The sequence below is a fragment of the Calliphora vicina genome, chromosome 1 (genome assembly GCF_958450345.1).
Source record: "Calliphora vicina chromosome 1, idCalVici1.1, whole genome shotgun sequence".
Lineage (NCBI taxonomy): Eukaryota > Metazoa > Arthropoda > Insecta > Diptera > Calliphoridae > Calliphora > Calliphora vicina.
The window spans coordinates 86,231,923-86,249,370 of NC_088780.1; the positions used below are offsets into that span (position 1 = coordinate 86,231,923).

General features: G+C 29.0%; 3 protein-coding genes across 3 annotated transcripts; 2 read left to right on the forward strand and 1 right to left on the reverse strand.

Annotated features, from left to right (window-relative positions):
- Positions 1 to 1,542: 1,542 nt before the first annotated feature.
- On the reverse strand, positions 1,543 to 2,279 carry LOC135951252 (larval cuticle protein A2B-like). Its single transcript, XM_065500870.1, has 2 exons — positions 2,274 to 2,279; positions 1,543 to 2,202 (listed from the first exon to the last, which is right to left on the reverse strand). The coding sequence occupies exons 1-2, from the start codon at positions 2,277 to 2,279 to the stop codon at positions 1,621 to 1,623; spliced, it is 588 nt and encodes a 195-aa protein (XP_065356942.1). The 3' UTR covers positions 1,543 to 1,620.
- Positions 2,280 to 2,647: 368 nt separating this feature from the next.
- Positions 2,648 to 3,593, forward strand: LOC135949563 (larval cuticle protein A2B-like). Its single transcript, XM_065499158.1, has 2 exons — positions 2,648 to 2,715; positions 2,785 to 3,593. Exons 1-2 carry the CDS (start codon positions 2,704 to 2,706, stop codon positions 3,259 to 3,261), a joined length of 489 nt encoding a protein of 162 aa, XP_065355230.1. The 5' UTR covers positions 2,648 to 2,703; the 3' UTR covers positions 3,262 to 3,593.
- Positions 3,594 to 14,907: 11,314 nt separating this feature from the next.
- Positions 14,908 to 16,076, forward strand: Ccp84Ac. Its single transcript, XM_065500881.1, has 2 exons — positions 14,908 to 14,919; positions 15,362 to 16,076. The coding sequence occupies exons 1-2, from the start codon at positions 14,908 to 14,910 to the stop codon at positions 15,956 to 15,958; spliced, it is 609 nt and encodes a 202-aa protein (XP_065356953.1). The 3' UTR covers positions 15,959 to 16,076.
- Positions 16,077 to 17,448: the final 1,372 nt, after the last annotated feature.

Genomic DNA, 17,448 nt, shown 5'->3' on the forward strand with positions numbered 1-17,448 from the left:
GTTTTTTAAAAAAAAAAAAAACTGTTTGAAAATGTTAAATTGTCTTAAACTTTTTTAAAATAACTAAAAAGTTTGAGGCTGTATTAAATATTTTTCTAACTGTTATATCCTCACCTAGGACTACAGTGAACACTATGTAATTTTTCGAGTATATCTTGCATACATTTCATATTATATTAATCTTATCTATCTTAAATATTAGTATCTAAAAGTAAATGTAAACACATTACGTAATTTAGAAACCAAATTATTTAATGGTTTTTATATTAGAAAGTAAATTAAAAATTAAATTAGAGCCAAAAAGTTTTTTTATTGCTGCTATTTATTTCATTATTCTGGATAAATAATAAAAAAGGTAAAAATTTTATGTTGAAATCTATTTATTATACCCTACACCACCAAAGTCCGAAATTGGACTTTATCGGTCATAAATATTTAATTTATATATGTATATCCACAAATTTCGCTCCAAATATGTTTTATATATACAAAATTCATGTCACCAAATTTTCTTATGATCGGTCCACAATTAGTCATATCTCCCATATAGACCCGCTTCCGAAAATCACTTCAACGTGCATAAATCGCTTAAAAATGTTGGTATACACACAAAATTCAACATAGTTAACTTTCATCGACATAAATCACACTAATTTCATGGTGATCGGTCCATAATTGGGCATAGCTCCCATATAAGGCCCACTTCAGAAAATCACTCAAATATATAAATTATTGAAATTTTAAAAGAAAAATGTTTTTGCTCTTTTACTTAGTGTAGGGATATAATACCCTCGGGCTTGACCGACCCAACTTTCTTGTTTTTATTATGATACCGTGAAATAACTCCCAAATGAAATAACTCCCATCAAAAATTACATATTTCCCAATCTTGAAAAATCCAAAAAAAAACTACCAAAGTGTAAAATGAAATTATGTACTCCCAACAATCGGCGGTTTCATAATTTTAAAAATATCAGTCCCAAAAAAGCGGCTAACTCCCAATGAAATAAATCGCAATAGAAATGAAATAATTCCCAATCTGAAGCAATTTATTTGTAATCTAACTCCCAATGAAATAAAGAACTATAAAAGTGGAATTATTCTTAGCTTACCAAACATTTTTTTGCATTGCGGACCTATGAAATAACTCCATGTCTGTTTCCAAAATCTTTTATTTCAAAAATCATCTGCTCGTATTCATGACGAACAAATATAATTCTGGATGATCACTATTTTTGAAAAGTTTTAATACAAATTAAAAGAAACACCAATAATTGAATGCTTTTCATTTTAATCAAACTTATTTAAAAATACATATGTACAACAAAAGGACAATATTAAATCATACAATTGTTTAAAAAAAATTGTTCATTTCACAAACTTTTGCATGAGTTGTATGTCGTATGGTTTTACAATATGTAGTTGTATATATGTTGCTGTTAACTTCTACATATAAATTTGGTACAACATACAACTCATACGATAAGTTGTGAATTGAACAAATATATCACAAATAAACCTTAAATCTAAAAAATACTCGTTTAAATAACAAAATACTGCGGCAAGTTCCCATGATGATGATTATGATTAATTTACAACGTTACAATTCATTAGTCCAATTTAATGATGATGGTTGTTATAGTAAGAAGGAGCAGCAGTGTGATAACTGGCTACTTCTGGAACATGAGCATAATGGGTCTTAACGGCAACGGGAGCAACATGAGCTACTTTAACTAAAGGTTCACGATGTACTACGGCATTGAAACCATTATGGTCATCAGCGGTGTAGGTGACAGTACGCTTGTAACCATCGGCATCGATTAGAGAATATTGACCATGTACAACATCGCCATCACGTTCCTCATGTTGACTCTTTGAGTCTCCTGTTACTTTATCATCGACACCATAAGAGAACTTGTACTGAGGATGTGAATCGTATTCCTCAACAGTTTTGGTGTAGACCTTGTGGGCTACAGGTACAACATGATGTTCCACAGGAGCAGCATGATAAACAGGCTCAGCATGGTAAACCTGTTGATGTTGTAGTGGAACGTATCCAGCTGCAACTGTGGCCACAATAGTTAAAGCAAGTACAAGCTGTAATGAAAAAAAAATAATAGGATTTGATTTTGTATTAAGGAATATAATGAAATAATTTAATAACTCACTTTGAATGACATTTTGCGGAAATTGTTGTTTGTTCTTTATATTTGAATTAACAAATGTGGAGTGATAATTTTTTAATTGAATTAGCTGCTTTATATATGAAATACGAACATTTAAAATTGCTAATTATATTTTTTAAATATTTTGTTAAAACACATGTATGTTTGTCGGTATCTAAACATTTGACACACATTTATAGAAAAGAAACAACTAGCACATATTTAAATAGCAGACAGTATTAATACATATAATAAATTAATTAAGTTTTTATATATAATTGTTCTTTTCTTAACTAAGTAAATGATTTTGTTTTATAAGCAAATCATTTAATTAGAGCAAACCCAAAAAATATCCACAATACAATCATATTTGTGTAGATACCGACAAACAAACATATGTTTTAACAAAATATTTAAAAAATATAATTAGCAATTTTAAATGTTCGTATTTCATATATAAAGCAGCTAATTCAATTAAAAAATTATCACTCCACATTTGTTAATTCAAACATAAAGAACAAACAACAATTTCCGCAAAATGACATTCAAAGTGAGTTATTAAATTATTTTCTTATATTCCTTAATACAAAATCAAATCCTATTATTTTTTTCATCCCAGCTTGTACTTGCTTTAGCTATTGTGGCCACAGTTGCAGCTGGCTATGTCCCTGTACATCATCAAAATGTTTACCATGCTGACTCTGTTTATCATGCTGCTCCTGTGGAACATCATGTTGTACCTGTAGCCCACAAGGTCTACACCAAAACTGTTGAGGAATACGACTCACATCCTCAGTACCAATTTTCTTATGGTGTCGATGATAAAGTAACAGGAGACTCAAAGAGTCAGCATGAGGAACGTGATGGCGATGTTGTACATGGTCAATATTCTTTAATCGATGCCGATGGTTACAAACGTACTGTCACCTACACTGCTGATGACCACAACGGTTTCAATGCCGTTGTACATCGTGAACCTTTGGTTAAAGTAGCTCATCTTGCCCCAGTTGCTGTTAAGTCTCATTATGCTCATGTTCCAGAAGTAGCCAGTTATCACAATGCTGCTCCTTCTTACTATAACAACCATCATCATTAAATTGGACTAATGAATTATAACATTGTTAATGAATCATAATCTTGGGAACTTGCCGCAGTATTTTGTTATTTAAACGAGTATTTTTTAGATTTAAGTTTTATTTGTGATATATTTGTTCAATTCACAACTTATCGTATGAGTTGTATGTTGTACATCGCCCCCTCAATAAAACAATAGTGTATAAGCACATATTCTACTTCCACAAAGTTGTTCAAAAGATCAATTGAAATATTACTTTTGTTCTAGATGTCTACTAACACAAAAATTTTAAACTCAATTATTTCGAAACGGCAAAAAAATTATACACTATTGTTTTATTAAGGGGATGAAATGTTGTACCAAATTTGTATGTAGAAGTTACCAGCAACAAATGTACAACTATTGTAAAACCATACGACATACAACTCATGCAACAGTTTGTGAAATGAACAATTGTTTTTTAAACAATTTTATGATTTAATATTGTCCTTTTGTTGTATGTATTATTAAATAAGTTTGATTAAAATGAAAAGCATTCAATGATTGGTTTTTCTTTTAATTTGTTTCAAAAATAATGATCATCCAGGATTATATGTGTTTGTCATGAATACGAGTAAGAGTGATTTATCGTTATAGTGACCAGATGATTTGTTTTATCGGAAATTAACGATTCAATTAAGAAAAACAAATTGTTTTTTAAAAATCTTTTATGTTTGAATTAATTGAAATGAATTATGTTTCGCAGCAGACTTTAAAATTTGGTATATCTTCATGGAGGCTTTAGAAATATTTTTGTTTTCTTTTTAAAATAAAATATTAATACAAACGTATCTCGTTCAGAACGTTTGCAAAAGAAAATATTGAACAATTATTTTTTATTGAAGAGAGTTTACTTATTTGGTAATTTTTCAGAAATTGGTAGACATTCGTGTTCTTACTGAAAAACTAACTCATTTCTATTTAGCAAAAGTTATTTTTTAATGAAAATATATTTAAATACAATATTTATACTAATAAAAATATTTTGCAGAGCAAAGTTTGTATATATCCAAAAAAAAAAACGCAAAATTAACAAAAGACGTTTTTTGGTTTAACCGAAAAAGTGTATTTTTGAAAAAAGCGTTTTCAGTTTTTGTCATTCTAAATAATCCTGTTAACCGGTTTTATTTTAAATTGTTATTCAATATAAAAATTGTCAACTTAATTAATTTTTGCCGACATTTGTGGTAAAGTAATAACAATTTCATATGCAAAAATATGTATTTCATAAAAAAAAAAAAATAAATTTCAAGATACAATTTTTACATTTTTTATTATTTTTCCAGAATAATGAAATAAATAGCAATAAATAAACTTTTTGGCTCTAATTTAATTTGTAATTTGCTTTCTAATATAAAGTATTGTATACTAACTTCATCAATTATTTTATATATTTTACGAAATACTGCCAAATGCTACAGTTTTCCATAAATTAAGTAAATATTTTTAAAAATGTAATCAAAGTTTTTAAAAAATATTTACAAATAAGCTTTTGAAAATATAATTCGTTAAAACCGGTTAACCGTCTTAAACAAAAACTGGTTTGACAAGAAACCTAAAATTTAAAGAACTGGTTGACGGTTTTGGGATACTCTAGTCGACATATTATAGGCCGATAAATAATAATTAAAAATATGATAAATTGTGCATTTCTAACATAATTTGGAAGCATAATTTTGTTGCAAATCATATTTTGTCAACATTTATAATGTGTTAATGACTCCAGACATAAAGATAGATATAATACGAAATGTTTGTAAGATATACAACTCGAAAAATTACATAGTGTTCACTGTTGGCTTAGCTGACGATATAACAGTTTGAAAAATATTTAATACAGCCTCAAATTTTGAGTTATTTTAAAGAAGTTTAAGGCAATTTAACATTTTCAAAGAGTTTACAAAAAGATGAATGATAAATAATTTAGATTTTGATATGGCAATGAACTTTCATGATAGAAGTACTTTTTCATATTAAAAGTACTAAATTATTTGTAAGCTTTTCATTAGCAATTTTTTCGAGAAAATTTTCAAATTTACCCTGATTTATTTCTCCCACCATGCGACGTTCAGATGTTGAATTTGGACAAATTTACTCAATAAATTCGATGAAAGGATTGAAAAATGTTTTTAAACAACACTACTGTTCGAGAAGACTCCAGAAATAATAAGTGAATATAAAAATAATAATACTCCTTGCAGAGCTCGAAATTCATGTCTCTAGATATTGTGTGATTAATGATTAATATAACAACAATTTTGTGTGTTTTTATACCCTCCACCACCATAAGTGGTGAATGAGGGTATATATAAGTTTGTCATTACATGTGTAACATTGAGAAATATTCATCTGAGACCCAACAAAGTATATATATTATTTATAATTATGAAATTCTAAGTCGATTAAGCTATGCCCGTCTGTCTGTCTGTCCGTCTGTCTATCTGTCTGTCTGTATGTCTATGTAAAACACGCTCACGTCCAAAATAGACAAACAAAATTGGTAAACTTGCAAGAAAATTGTTTATTGTTCTCCTAAGCAGTTTGGTATTGAAAATCAGCAATATCGGTTCAGTGGAACCAGAGTTATGAACCAAAATGTGAGACAACTTAAAAAAAAACATGATAATTTTAAAATTGTTTTTGTTATATGTGCAAATATATTGCAGATAATACCATCAAATTTTACACACGTTATATTTGTATTAAAAGGACTAACTCTGGTAAAAATTATAGGAATCGGTCCATGATTTCTCCTAGCCCCCATACAAATTTCTTCCCGAAATATAGTTCTATGGTCTGTAAATGCCTACCAAATTGCAGTATCCACACAAAATTCAGGAAAAATAAGTTTTGTGCTTAAAAAAATCACAAGACCAAATTTTTTGTGGATCAGCCCATATTTGATTATAGCCCCCCATATAAAGTTCAATTCCGAAAATCACTTAAATAAGCATAAATGTCTTATTAATATCGCTATTAAGTTTAAATTCGTCATAAATAGTTCCAATATATACCAAAATCGCTATACCTACTTCTATGAAGATCGGCCAATAATTGGTTATAGCTCCCATATAAGGACCACTTCCGTGTTAATGTTTTTAATTTTTAATATATTGCCTATTTTTCACTTCAGCTAGTTAATTTAACTAGCATATCCCGGTGCACTTCGCTACCCCTATCCTATTAAAATTTAAAAAATATGAATGGATTTCCGATACAACCTAACTACGTACATGCAATGCACTATGTGTCCAAAAGTCAAAATTGCGGCAAAAATATTTCCAAGGGATCTAGCATCATAAAACTTTGTGCACAGACTCCTAAATAAGCATTTTAAAAAAATTGGCAATAACCCCCTCCCCTCTTTTCTCATAACCCCTCCCCCAGCAACTCACAAAACATTTTCAAAAAAGATTTCAATCCATATTCTCATATCACTATCCACAAATAACATTTTAAAAAAGTTGCCATTAACCCCCCCACTTTTCTTATAAACCCTCCTCCAACTCACCAACAATTTTCCAAAAAAAATTTTAATTCATATTCTCATAGTACTTTCTACAAATAGCATTTCTTCGTTTGTTTGGCGTTTTCTTGGGGCTCCGCTATAAGTAAATTTTAGGTAAGCAATTGTGTATGATATCGTTATAAAACTTGCTACATTAAGCTCTCATGCTTCGGTAAAAGTAGTTAGAATTTTAGTATGTTTCTAATAAAGGGAAAATTATTTGCATCGGTGCATGTCGTTGCAAAAAATTTGAGTATGGCATGAAGCCTGACCTTCCCACAAATAACCACATATGTATCATTCCTTGGGCAAGTACAGGCAACTTAAGTTCTATACTACAGGAAACAAACAACGTAACTTTACAAAAAACATAAATAAAAACACGAAATTTTACACTTAATATAAACATTTAGTAAAATATTTTTTTTTTTAAGTACACACCTCCGGTACTGTAATCCATTTTGGTAAAATCTTAGTTATAACTATTTTTTTTTTTAAAAATCACCTAATGCAATTTTTTTTCAGCTTGAAAACTTTATTTAAAAAATTTAAACTTTCACAGCTTTTTATATATTTTTATAGGCCAATTGGTATACATTTTTGGCATATAATTTTTTTTTTCAAAAAGCGAAAGCTGAACTTTGATTTTTTGCCACAAAAATTGGAATTGGGCACATAGTGCAATGGTATGAAAATAACACATTCAAAATATTGAGAATCTCTCAATTACAGTTCGCTTGATATTCAAACATTAACTAATTTGGTATGGGAGATACCACTCCATTGATCCCACCCATTTTGTATGTATTTTATGTAAAAAATAACTCATATCAAGCTTCACTTTAACTTGCCTTTATATGAGAGGGGTCATTCCTACTAAGCCGAACTTTGTAAAAGGATCAGGAATGAATTCGTATTAGCTAACCTCCGTAGGTAATAAATTGATTGATACACATTTTAAATAATTTTAGAATTATAGTTCTCCAGATATTCGAAATTAATTATTTACTTTGTATGGGAGGTGCCACGACCACTAATGCAATCCCGACCATTTTCACACAGTCTCTGCAATGCGGACAAAGTTTGAAGAATCTTGTAATTCTTACTTCGTATGGGAGGTGACTCACCTCCTTTTCCGACCCTCCCATTTTGGTTCCCCAGACATTCTAAATTAATATTTACTTTGTATATATTTATTTCCAGTGAAACTATGCAAAATGATAAAAGAGCCATTTAGACAAAGTTTGAAAAATCTTGGAATTATAGTTCACAAAATATTTAAAAATAACTATTTACTTTGTATGGGAGGTGACTCGCCACCAGTTCCGATCCGTCCCATTTTTATTTAAACTTCATTCAGTGATAAGAAATTGATTCGTATAAAATTTGAACACCGTCACAATTATAGTTCTGCAGATATTATAAAATAACTATTTACTTACAAAAAAACACCTTCAAAATATTTGTTTCAATTATTAAAATCTTCTTCTTCATTGTTTTCTATAACAACTCTCACTTAAAACAGAGCAAAATCAATGTTGTTTAACTATTTCTCTTATTTATTTACAACAACAAACTGGACAAACATAATTGCTTTGTTTACTTTTTAGCTTGAAGATTACATGTACACGTTTTTTGCATATGTGTTAGTAACAACTTTACATGCTTATAGCTCCTAAAATTTCAATTTCAAATTTCGATTTCAATAAAATATATATTCTGCACTTCTGTGAATACATCCCTTTAAAATGGTATATTTCTTGCCCAAATTGAATGTATAATGTGAGCGTAAAAGGGGTCTAAAGAAATCGACTTGCCTATTAATATTATGATAATTCAAATATATCAGTTACATTTAATTTAACCAATATTTAGTTACAAGTTGTAAATTATTTATTAATTTGTTTTTTTGTATTATACATATGAAGATGTTAAAATTTAGCATTTTATAGTTAAATGTTTATATACACTAACCGTTATAAAAGTCAAAATAGTGAAATTAAATTAACTTAATTTAATTAAACAAACATGAGTATTTTATTAAATTTTTATAACCATATTCGCTTTTAAACTACTGCAATAATAATAATGAATATGCAATAAATTAATGACACTGAATTTTGAATTCACAGCTATGATTCAGCAAACGTAAACGCGTAACATAAACAAACCAGTTAATTAAACAACTAACTAACACACTAACCAAGTTGAAGTTTATTAAAACAAAAACTGAATACTAACAGTAACTTACACTATGGGCAATAAAATTATATGTATTTGATTAATAATAGTACCTACACGTATTCAAAAATCAGAGTATTTAAAGTATGTAATATTTAATATTACCACATTTACCCCCATTAACACGAAGCCTGGTTATGAGTTAACTAATAGTTATACTGTCGGTTAAAATTATTTTTGTATGAAAACTGTCAGTTTAACTATTAGTTAACACATAACCAGGCTTCGTGTTACTGGGGGTTATTATTCTTGTTGAGGTTGTCTCATATTTTCTTCAATAACTTGGTTTCTTCTAAACCCATTTGTCTCATTTTCATTGTCAAAGTGCTTGGGAAGTTTTCCTGGAAATCTCCTTAAATTATGTTGTGTATTTTATTATGTGAGTGTGCTTAAGTAAATCAATATAAAATTTCTTGAAAATTATGATTATTTGTCAGTGGTACAGCGCACAGTGGGGGGAAATGAAAAAAATAACTTCTGTAACTTCTAAACGAATGGCCCGATTTTAATAATTTCCTATGATTACAGAGGAGGTGTTGATAAGTTTAAGCTTTGAATTTGGGCTAATAACACCAAGGGGGAGCCAAGCCACAATGCCCCAAATTTTTATATATATGTGGAATCTTCTAGACAACATCTACAAAAAAACTTAGCTATATATTAATATTATAGTTTACGATTTATTCGCATTTGAAAGTTAATTTTTTTTTTTTTTTACCTACCTTGGTCTGTTTTTCGCTAATAACGGTTCCAATTGTTTAAAAACCTCTACCGAGTCAAAAGTTATGTGCTTTCAAACTTTAAAAAAATAAAAAAGTAGTTTTTTCCCAATTTTATATTATACAGAAAATAAGAAAAAGATAAATAATATATTTATATTCTTCTGAAAGACAACATTTCGGGAAATATTATAAAATCGAAATAATATCAAAATTCATATTATTGTATGGTACAGAGCTTTCCGAAATAGAACTGTTTTGTATGTCCCTAAATATTCTCCAATATTGTGCAAAGGGATTTCATAGCCTCGAGCTAGGTGCCTTCAATAGATTAAAAGTTTTTTGGGAATTGTGGTATTGTTAAAAACAATTCACTAATTTCTTTTTCACTTTTGTATTTCGATCCAAAATTTCTATATAAATGTAAAATTTCATTAAAAACCATTGATAAATAAAACATTTATTGCATTTTAAAAATTTAAATTTTCTAAAAAAATCAGCAACTATTTTTTATTCCCATATTTTCGGAAAAAATTCTTCAATAATTTTTTTAATTCTTAAAATTTGTGTACATTTTTGAAAATAGGGGATAATTTCCGACACGTTGATATATAATATGTATATATTTTCTTTTCAGCGAATGACAAAGTATATAATAAGGATATATTATAATTGTGCACGCTTTGGATTGGTTTTATTAGAAGGAGAGGGCTTTTAATTTAAAATTAATTGAAATAGTTGTAACACTACAAATGTTTTCTGAGAAAGGGAATGCACATTCAAATCTGCTTAATGATTTAGTTATTTCAAATACTGCATTATAAGCGTGTTTCGTAAAGTATATGATAGATAATCTACAATACAAAAATATACTACATACAATGAACTGTGTATGAATGTTTGGAAATTCATTCATGGCTTAAAGTACTCTATAACTCAAACAAGTAAAAATTAGGGCAAAAATTCTCAAATCGCATAGTCGATATCGAAATATAACCCATTAGATGGCCCAATATGTTCTTAATTTTTCAAAAGAAAAATCTACATAACTGTAAAAAAATATTCATAAATAAAATTTAAGGAATTTATATTTTTCGGTCACTATTTTTAAATAATTATTTTTTTCTTTGACACATATATTTGATGTTAGTCCAAGAAAGGAAAAATTGAAATCGGTAAATATTTGGATCCGATATGTATTGTTTTTTGTATTGCTCGATTCAACACAAACGAAGAAATAGGATCGTTTTAAAAATGTAATATATCCGAGATGTCCTACTTTGTTAACCGGACGAATTGTTTAGAAGTTTGTAACGGATAATTCTAGAACATAAAAAACAGGAACGTTATGTTATAAGAATATTTACATATATTTATTTTATTTGGCAAAATCGATGACATTATTATTGAGCAACCCTAATATACATACGAATACATAACCGTATGATTATTTAATAATTATAATATAATATTTATTATTGATTGATACTCGTATGATTAGTTGGTGGCTGTTGTGTATATGCGTATTATCGTAGTAAATAATTAGTATACTTATGAAAAGTGCCTAATATATAAATTTGTTTAAAAAAACAATAAACGAATCTAAAACAATAACAATTTTATTGTACCACTCAACTGTACTCCAACCACACTACTTGTACTCCAACACTACAAACACCCAGCAGCTCTACAAGTATGTCGCCCTGTTTGAGCAGTCATAAATATGTTGATTATGCGGCAATTCAGATGAATTAGACGTAAGTATTCTGAAATTATTCTGTAATGTATGGCGAAAATCGGATAACATTTGTCCCCAGTCCCCATACAAGGACCTCCTCAGAAAATAACTTGAACATTCATAATTGTCTTATAATAATTAACATCGTGATGAAATTGGACCTAAACTAGTTGTATATGTAAGTAAATCTTTGTACTAATTCTCCATATAACCCCTATATTAGAAAAATATATTATTGTCAGTAAATAAAAAAATAGCTACATATTGATTCGCACAGCCGAAAACCACTTACTTGTTAAATTTAATAACACTGTCCAACAGCATTTTTGGAACAGAATATTATTCTGAAAGGGCATGTTAAGTAGATCATTTTTGTAGAATAAATTTACAGTCCAGCTGGTCTGAATTTTTTTTATAGTGGGTTAAAGTTTTCATTTTTTCTTCGAAAGAAACATTACACAAAATGAAAACAAAGTTGTAAGTTAATGTCTGAGAGAATTCTTATTGTCAGAGTTATATTGTGGAATTATTTTTGTGGAAGATCTTAACCCTCTATCTCCTCTCTGTATGGGTCAATTTGACACTTTTTTTGAGAAAATTAAAAAAAGTCCTTTCAAAAAGCACATTGAAGGATTAAAGTTTTCCACGAACATTTTTGCCGGACTGATTCTATATATGGTCAAAATTCTACTTTTACAAAGTGGGTTAAAAGATCAATTGAAATATTACTTTTGTTCTAGATGTCTACTAACACAAAAATTTTAAACTCAATTATTTTGAAATGTCGAACAAAAAATATACACTATTGTTTTATTAAGGAGACGATATTTTCTATTTTTTTTTTTGTTTTTTGTATACTTATGTTTACAGAATATACATATATTGTTTTAATATAAGAGTAAAATCTGTCACGTACAATATATCACGTATGATATTACATTTTATTTATTAAAGATTAGGTTTTATTTAAATATGATGGATTGTAAAGGAAAAATATTTTGTTTAGTGTAAGAAATTAAAAGAAAACATAACGCCTCTCACTATTCGCAAATTTTCGCATCTTTTTACATGTACATTAGAGTGTCCCAAATTTTTTTTTTTTGAATTTCGGAACGCATACCCTCTAATTTTTATTTTATATATATAAAACTATATAAAACTATATAAAACTATATATATGAAATTTTCTCGATTTAAGGGTTGGCGTTTTCCGATTTTAGTAAAACTTTCAGACTATATTTAAAATTACATGGACTATAATATTCTGAATAGCTTTTACTTAAAAATCATAACAGTAAGGAAATTCGTCTAATTCGCCAAAATATGGCCAAAAAATTAGTTTTTCTCGAAAATCGCAGGTGCGGAAAAACTATAGGAGGTATTGACATAATTTGTTCACATTTTTATTCCCTATTATGTTGACAATAAATCCCCAAGTGATGATCAAAAAATTCTGAAATTTGTTTAACAAAATTTTTAAAAATTTGAAATTGGAGTTTTGAAACTGCCGTTAAAAAAATTATTTTTTTTTGGTCATACCTGCGAATAGGTTAACGGTATCCTACGAAGACAAAAACTCATATACAAGTAAATATGTATACATATATTTTAAGTAAAAATTAGCTCTTATTTTAATATTTCTCAAAATATGTTAATTTTGTTCCTACGTTTCTTGTTCTAGTGCCCTGAGACACGTTAATGGCCTGGCTATTTTTTAATAACTTTAACATTTTTTAACCAATTTTTGTGTTTTATATCTTATTAGAACGACAATTACGTACACATATCGATTCTTTTAAATTAAATTGCAAAAGTAATTATTTAATGGCAAAATTTTTACAAAAACTGAAAAAATTGCATTTTTCCCCTTGTAAATGCACCACAAAACTAAATCGCAAGTCGGAACGGGTTGCAATCATGATAGAAAGACACAATTTCATATTTAACTATAGTTTTATATATATAAAAATATTAGAGGGTATGAGTTCCGAAATTCCAAAAAAAAAATTCTTTGGGACACTCTAATGTACATACCTCAAAATTACTGCCGTTTTATGTCACGTACGATATGCCCTTATTTCGCTCGATAATTTGGACAATAATGTTTCGAAAGAAATTTTTTTTTTTTAATATAGTACCTTCTAAATGGAACACAAAGACCAAATTATTTTTCAGATACTCTTATTTTTGCAAAATCTATTCCACTCTAGTGGCGTACAAATGTCACGTACGATGACATGGAATTGCCCATATGGAAGACTGGTCCTATTACAGGAAGCATGCAGTAGTCGGAGGAATGTGTGTTTACTAGTAATCGGTTATTGGACCATCTAGGAATTGTCTTTTAAACTGGCTATTTGAACTCAATAAGCTTCCAACAGTTAGATAGTTAGCGGGGTAACTTATATTTTGTAAGTGGTATGTGAATCCCAAGCGTTGAATACTTTAGACCAGCTGTCTCTGTGTAAGGTAAATTTAGGCCCGCTTAAGACATGCACATGCTAAAATAACTAGTCTCGTAGTTTTTTATATAACTAGTGGTGACCCTAAGTGATAGGTAAAATCAGTAGTTCGGGGCAGTCACCCAGTACTGCTGGGTAAGATACACGCACGCACAGTACGACAATTATGTGCAATAATTTATAAAACCAAGTTGCTCGCTTCACTCTTTTGTTTTGTTACTTCTTTTTTTTACTCACACTTATTTTTACTTAATATTTTTTTTAGTTATTTGTGTATTGTACTTCATATATAGATAGATATATAAAGCTAAAGATCGATTCGTGTTATTTAACATATTGATTATTGTTAAATTGTAAATGTTTGTATGTATTTCAAATGTTGTTATGCGGTAATACACTCGGTACATACAAACATCTATTGAAACTGTTGAATAGTAAGAGTATGTACAGACATTGACATGGGTTTCTGACCTGTGGGTGTCTGCCTGTTTCATGTTTGATGTTCGTTGTTGTTTTTGATTTTTTGGATATTCACTATTTTGCCTGCGGTGAATTATAAATAGTTATTGTTATATCTGTTATTTTTAACTTTTTGTTTAGTTTTTTTTTAAAGGTAAGTTATAAAAAACACATTAAACAACAAAATAAAAAGTGAAATGCCAAAATTAAAAAAAAATGACGAAAAGAAATAAAGCGTACTATAAACACACATCCAAGAGTGTAATCATTTATCCATCCATTCCATTCAATCATCCATCCCAAAGTACCTTCAAACATGAATTACAGATACGTTTCATGTGAGTTTAAACAAAGTTTTGGGGAGTATAAAAACAAATGCATTTGCGTTTCAATTATTATTCAAATCACGTACCTCAAAGTGTTAGGACAAAGACTTTGGTGAATAATTATTTAACTAACTTCTTCGTTTTGTGGATAAAATAAATCGATTTTTGTGCAAAAATGGCCTTCAAGGTGAGTGTGTGTATTGTGTTCGTGCTCGAGTTACATCTGTTTGTTTCTCTGCAATTTACGGAATTTTACCTTCAATATAAAAAGTAATAAATATAATTGAAAATTCGCTTTGTGGTTAAATTTAAATCTTTAAAGGTTTTTGCACATGGCAACAAATAACAAACAATATGTTTATATATTGCTGATATTGGCCTAATTTTAAAAATGCAATTCATGAATAAAAATAGCAAAAAAAAAAAACAAAAAATAAAACAAGTGATTGCAATCTACACACTTTCATGAAATTTACAATTAAAGTGTTAAAATTTAAACGCACATATGATCCTCTAATATCAAGGACTCTTAACAGTAACCATTAACAATTCCTTAATGATGAAATTAGTTAAGACAATTTTCAGAGTTCTAAACTTTAAAAAAAAAAATATTTATTTTTTATTTCCAGTTCATCGCTATCTTGGCTCTTGTAGCTGCTGTCAATGCTGGTCTTATCCAAGTACCACAACATGTCAGCTTGGAACATCAACCCAGCCTTTATCAACATGCTGCACCTCAACAGCATCACGTACTTTTGCAAAAAACTCAACACGCTGCCCATGAAGAATATCCCGATGATCCTCATCCTAAATACAACTTTGCCTATCAAGTAGAAGATACCCTTTCTGGTGATTCCAAGAGTCAAACTGAAACACGCGATGGAGATGTAGTACAAGGCGAATATTCCTTAACTGATGCTGATGGCTTCCGTCGTACGGTCAAGTACACTGCTGATGATGTCAATGGTTTCAATGCTGTTGTACACCGTGAACCCATTAGTGGCCACAAAGTAGTTGCCACTCCTGTGCACACTACTCAATATCATCATGAACCAACCGCTTATGTAGCTCCTACTGCTGTTGTCAAGGCACCTGTGGCTTATGATACACACTCGTATGCTGCTCCTGCCAATCATCATGCCCATCCAGAGCAAACCGCCCACCAAACATACACCACCTATGAGGTCCCCCAACAAGAATCACACGAATCCCATTATCAACATTAAGGAAATACTATGATCGGCCATTTGTCGTCCGTTGCACTTTTATCATTTTTATTGTTTTCATTTTCCTTTTCATTTTGTTATTTAGTATTTTCTTAAACTGTTCTCTATCCTAACTAGAGAATCTTTATTATTAGTATTAATTAGTAAATAAATGTTTTAACATTTGCAAATAAATTTAATTAATATTTTTCAAAATATTTAGATTGTTTTCTTAATTACCACCATATGCAAAAAAAAAATTTAAATTTATCAAAGATTTATAACATAAAATTTCCATACAAAATTTGATTTATAAACCTTTGATAAATTTAAAATTTTGTATGCATATGGGGGTTAAAACTTACAAATTTCCATAAAACTAAAAAGCTTTTTTAAATATTATCGAAACACAATAAGGGTATTCATCTAAACGCTTTAGTGGAATATTTTAATCCTTAAATGACCTTTTTGAAAGTACTTTTTTCGATTTTCTCGAAAAGGGTAGGAGGGACCATTAAAACTTTTACATACACTGAAAAAAAAATTTCAAAGATAAAAATAAAATTAACTAAAAATTTATTCCAAACTGTGTTTACCGGGTTGTATGTTCCTGGATCCAGTCTATACCTGTAACTCTTAGGTATTTGCCTAAACTCTTTTCTTCTATTTTGTTTTTTGAGTGTAAACTAACTTTTGATAATAAAACAAACTTAGTTATGTTTAAAATTTTAATTTATCCATCAATTTGATTTTCTAATTCTAAATTATCAACCATATTTAAAAAACAAGGGTTCAAAAGAACGCTCGATTCTATTTCTTCATCTTCACTTTCCGATTGCTCTTCATCTCTTTGGTAATTTTCTAAAGAAATAGGATAAGATTTCAGCATATTGATTACTTCTCTATGAAGCTTTAATTTCTTCTGTTTTTTAATCCGTTTATTCAGAGAAATACTGGAAATGAAAGGATCAGATGTATCCAATGCTCTATTAAAAACGCCGGTCAAATTATTCACACGGCTGCTTTTTCGTGCATGCAACAATCTATCAGATTTATATATTTTATGACGCGATTCAGAGGCGTCTTCACCGAAGCATCCAACGGGAAGCACAGTTGATTCAATAATTTGCCTAGAATGCACAAAACATTCGTGACTACTCCTCTAAACATTGATTTAGATTTTCTGAACAATCACTTTCATCAATATGTGACAAGAAATATGCATATATAGCGGCTCTTTTTTCATTTTCACCATATTTCTTATGCCATACATTAAATAATTCTGTGTTTTTCACACTGTATTTACCTGAAAAAATGCGATTTTTGAAAAATTATGCAAATATATGCAGCTGAAATATGAAAAATTCCGTAGGTAATTGACTGTCCTAAAGAACTGTTATGATGCTATAACTAACATCTGCAAACATTTTTTTGTAAGTCCAAATAAAATTCAGTTTCATAATTTTATTAATTCAGCGTAAGGTCACTTTAATTTTTCCAATTTAATCGGT